This window comes from Vicia villosa, linkage group LG7, assembly GCF_029867415.1.
Source record: "Vicia villosa cultivar HV-30 ecotype Madison, WI linkage group LG7, Vvil1.0, whole genome shotgun sequence".
NCBI classification, from domain to species: Eukaryota; Viridiplantae; Streptophyta; class Magnoliopsida; order Fabales; family Fabaceae; genus Vicia; species Vicia villosa.
Genome location: NC_081186.1, coordinates 32,877,536 through 32,881,551, shown reverse-complemented (window position 1 = coordinate 32,881,551; position 4,016 = coordinate 32,877,536). Strand labels below are relative to the sequence as shown.

Here is a 4,016-nt window from a genome sequence, read left to right as displayed (position 1 = left end):
CAAGTACTGACATTAGACCTCTCAAGTTTCATGTACCATTCCAACGGGGCTCCAGTGAGACTATCCTGAAAGAAATGCATCAGCAGAGGCTCGTTCTCAGCATGAGCAGCCATCTTACGGCAGTAGGAACGAATGTGAGTCTCTGGACAGGTGACTCCCTTGTATTTATCAAAATCTGGCACTTTGAACTTCGGGGGAATAACAATCCCAGGTACCAAGCACATAGCGGCAGTGTCGAAACTCGAAGTTTTAGCAACCTCAACAGCCTTAAGACGTTCTTCAAGAGCTTGGTACATCTTAGCAGTCTCAGTCAACTCAGCAGTAAGATCATGTTCAAGATCAATAACCTCATGGTGGTCGTCCACTACTTTCAGTGTCTCATTAATAGGAGTCTCTTTAGTTTTCACCCCTCCGTCAGCAGAATTGGTAGGAGTATCTTTGACCAAACTAGCGACGCTCTTTCTGAGTTCATCCTGTCCTTGAACGACGGCATGGAGAGTCTCCATAAGTTGGGCCATTCTTTCCCCCATAACATCCATATCCCTACGGAGGGCAGCTTGATTCTGTTCAAATTGTTCCATGATTCTCTCGTTACTCCTGGTGCGGTAAGGATGTAAGAAAGTCAGCTTCGTCGTCGGGAAAGAAATCTGTTGCTGAAAAGGACCCCAATCAGTTTCTTGTGCAATAACCTGAAAAATGCAATGTGATAATGTGAATGTATGAGTGCATGTGTGCATATGATGTGTTGTGTCATTTTCAGGGTATCCAAGATTTAATATTGATCCAGAATAGCTAACAATGTGACAAAAGATAAGCGTCAAGAGAAACTAGTTCTTTTTATTCATAACAAGAAATTTAAACTTGGGCAAGCCATACATTGACAAGATAGTTCAACAAGGGAAATAAAAGACCCCATCCAACAAGTCTGGTGGTGGTCGAAACATACAGACTCAAACATCAATCCATCTGAATATAAAACAGAGGTCCTCCTTGTCTGAAGTGCTCGTCGCTCCACTTCTTAGTTTCATCAAACAGCTTCTTGGTTGCTTCTCGATCTCTTCCTTTAAGAAGACTTTGAATCAACTCATCTTTGCGAAACAAATGCCCATCTAGCTTCTTGCAGCACTCCCTGAGTTCGTCACATCCTTTGCATTCTGGGAGATAATCCTTCTCAGATATGTCCTCCATCATTCGATCTCTGAGCTTGGCATTTTCTTCTGTTAGTCGAGTATTACGGAGGTGACTTCCTTTCAGTTGAGTCTCAATTGCCATTCTTTTAGTGGTCTCTTCTTCCAGTTTCTTTTTCAGATTTTTCACTTCAACTCTAGCATCCCTTTCTATCTTGAGCTTATAAGCTTTCAAGTCTTCTCGGTACTCTCGCTTGAGTTTCTCTTCTGCCTCTTTCATGGCCCTTTTTAGGATCTTCTGGTGATCCTCGACAATAACAGTAATATCTCTTTCACCTTTTTCGGTTCTAGCCCTCTTTTGAACTCTGGAAGGTCCTCCCTTCAGCATTTTGGCTTCGTGTGTCAACTCAACCTTTTTCTTGTCCACAAGACAATGTTTCGGTTGCGCATCTGACTTCTTTTCGTGCAATTGGGTGCTTTCCATATTTACTGGGATGCAATTCTCAGCAGGCGTAATGGCAATTGGAACCTTAGGTGGTTGCTTGTACAAAGGATTAACCTTCGGGAAAGGCAACAGACGATCTTTAACTCTATTTTCAACCCAATCCGTGTAGGCTTGTTTGGCAACGGCATTCTTTTCACCTAGAGAAATCTGATCACTCGTATGGATGTCATTCCAGGCACTCACCACTTTTTCTAAACCTTTTAGATCGGTTCCCTTCTCAAAGCAAACGGATTCAAATATCTCTTTGTCCAAAGGCTTGTTTTCAAGTGCAAAACCCAATTGACGCAGCGCTAACTTAGGATTATAATTGATAATACCTTTTGTTCCTATGAGGGGAACATTGTCAAAAGCACCACAACTAGTTATAACCTTCTCTACGTCCATCCCAGTAGGACACCAGACAATGTCATCTCCAGTAAGCCCCATGATCCTTTGATGCCATTTCTGAGTAGAAGTAACGAAAGGACCACTTGTAGGTAGGTGGGACTTAAACCAGGTGTATAACAACGGCAAACAATTTCTTATGGCTCCTCCTTTCCCATATCGAGAATGAATAGAATAGTACGTATCGGCTAGCAAAGTAGGGACCGGATTCTTCTCCACAAAAAGACATATAGCAGCCAGATCAACGAACTTGTGAATGTTAGGGAACATCACGATCCCATAAATCAAAACGGCCAGAAGGGCGTTGAAGGCCTCCCACATCTTTTTGTTAGCCAACTCTTGGGCCCTCTCAACCAAGAAACTCATATAGAAACCATGGGTGTTACCATTCTTCTTCCAATTCCCAAGGACGTCTTCTATGCTCAAATAAAGAGCGTTGGCAATGTTGTTCAAATCAGGTTTCTCTGGGACACACACGAAAGGAACCTTGTGTTGAATCTTGATATTGAGAAAGTGAGAGTACTCCTCGAGAGTGGGAGCCAACTGATAGCCTGAGAAGGTGAAACAACGCAAGTCAGGATCGTAGAACTGGAGAAGAGTAGACAAACCCCATTCGTCGACGTGTGAGTCCAAAAGAGTCAAGATGTTTCCATAATTCTCAGTGAACACAGTTTTATTATGACCAGTGATCAATCCACCCAATTGCCCCAACTGAACCAAACCTTCGCGATGGAAACTGTAAGTGTGAGTACGCCTTGTAGCTTCTCTGGTAGCGGTCACGTTGCTAGCCATCCTGGATGAAAAGTAATAACCTCGGATACCCTGAAAAATGGCATGCATATGAGAAATAATACTATTTTTCTTCTTTTCTTTTTTCTTTTTTTTTTACTACATCTTTTCTTTCTTTTCTTTTCTCTTCTTTTTTTTTTGGAAGGTAAATATGCCATGATGTAAATGATGCAATGGAGGTTTCCCCACATAGGAGAAGTGTATGTTGCCTCTGGATAAGATCGGACGTTGCAGGATCAAAGGTCCGGCATAGGCACAATGAAACCATGAGAACACAAGTCATCAGCAGAACAGAACAGTCACCAACGGTACCTGTCATGTATATCCCTCCCCACTCACGGGTGTAGTCTAGGTCAAGGTAGGTCAAAAAAGCCAACAGAGGATTGAAAGTAGGCGTAATCATACGATATTGCCTCTTTCAACCAAGCTCTGCCCGTGGATACATGATCGGATCAATCAGACATACGTCTTCTGTCCGTCATGGCCACTCTATTCCTAGTTCCTAAGGTATCACTCATGGCCTGGGTATTGGGCCTTTTACCTCATAGAACAATCCCACCCAACCTGCAAAACAGAACAGAAGACCCCAAGGAACACAGAATATAATCCATATGCATGATGTGCAAACAAAAATAAACATGATATGCAGGCAGAAAAGTAAACATGCAAACATATATACAAGGTATAGACATAAAAACAAATAAACACCCAGTAAATAAACAAACAAACGCAGGCTAGGATCGACTCACTAAGGATGGACCAGCAACAGGTCTAGCAACATCCCCAGCAGAGTCGCCAGCTGTCGCACGCTCGCGAAAAATGAACAGAGTCGCCACCAATATATTTATCCCAAAGAGGGAAAGGAATATCAGAAAACCTAAAATAAGGAAAGGAAAGGTCTTGCGACCAGAGATAAGGTACGGGAGTCGGTTACGCAAGGGGAAGGTATTAGCACCCCTCGCGCCCATCGTACTCGATGGTATCCACCTATGTTTGTTTCTATCTAAAGGGTGTATAACTATGTCTATGTCTAAATGCAAAATGAATGCAAAATGTAGGGAAAATAAAGAATTGTACTCGCACGGGCCCTACCCCGCTGCCTACGTATCCTTTTCAGGAATCAGAGTTACCGTAGCTCGGCTAAAGATTTTCTGTTTGTTTTTGTGTTTTTTAGTTGGGCGGCGTTAACGCTCACGCTCTTGCACAAGGGG

General features: G+C 42.9%; 1 protein-coding gene across 1 annotated transcript; it reads right to left on the bottom strand.

Annotated features, from left to right (window-relative positions):
- Positions 1–669: 669 nt before the first annotated feature.
- On the bottom strand, positions 670–2,808 carry LOC131618837 (uncharacterized). The gene is made up of 2 exons (XM_058889996.1): positions 1,464–2,808; positions 670–689 (listed from the first exon to the last, which is right to left on the bottom strand). Exons 1-2 carry the CDS (start codon positions 2,806–2,808, stop codon positions 670–672), a joined length of 1,365 nt encoding a protein of 454 aa, XP_058745979.1.
- Between the last annotated feature and the right edge of the window lie 1,208 nt (positions 2,809–4,016).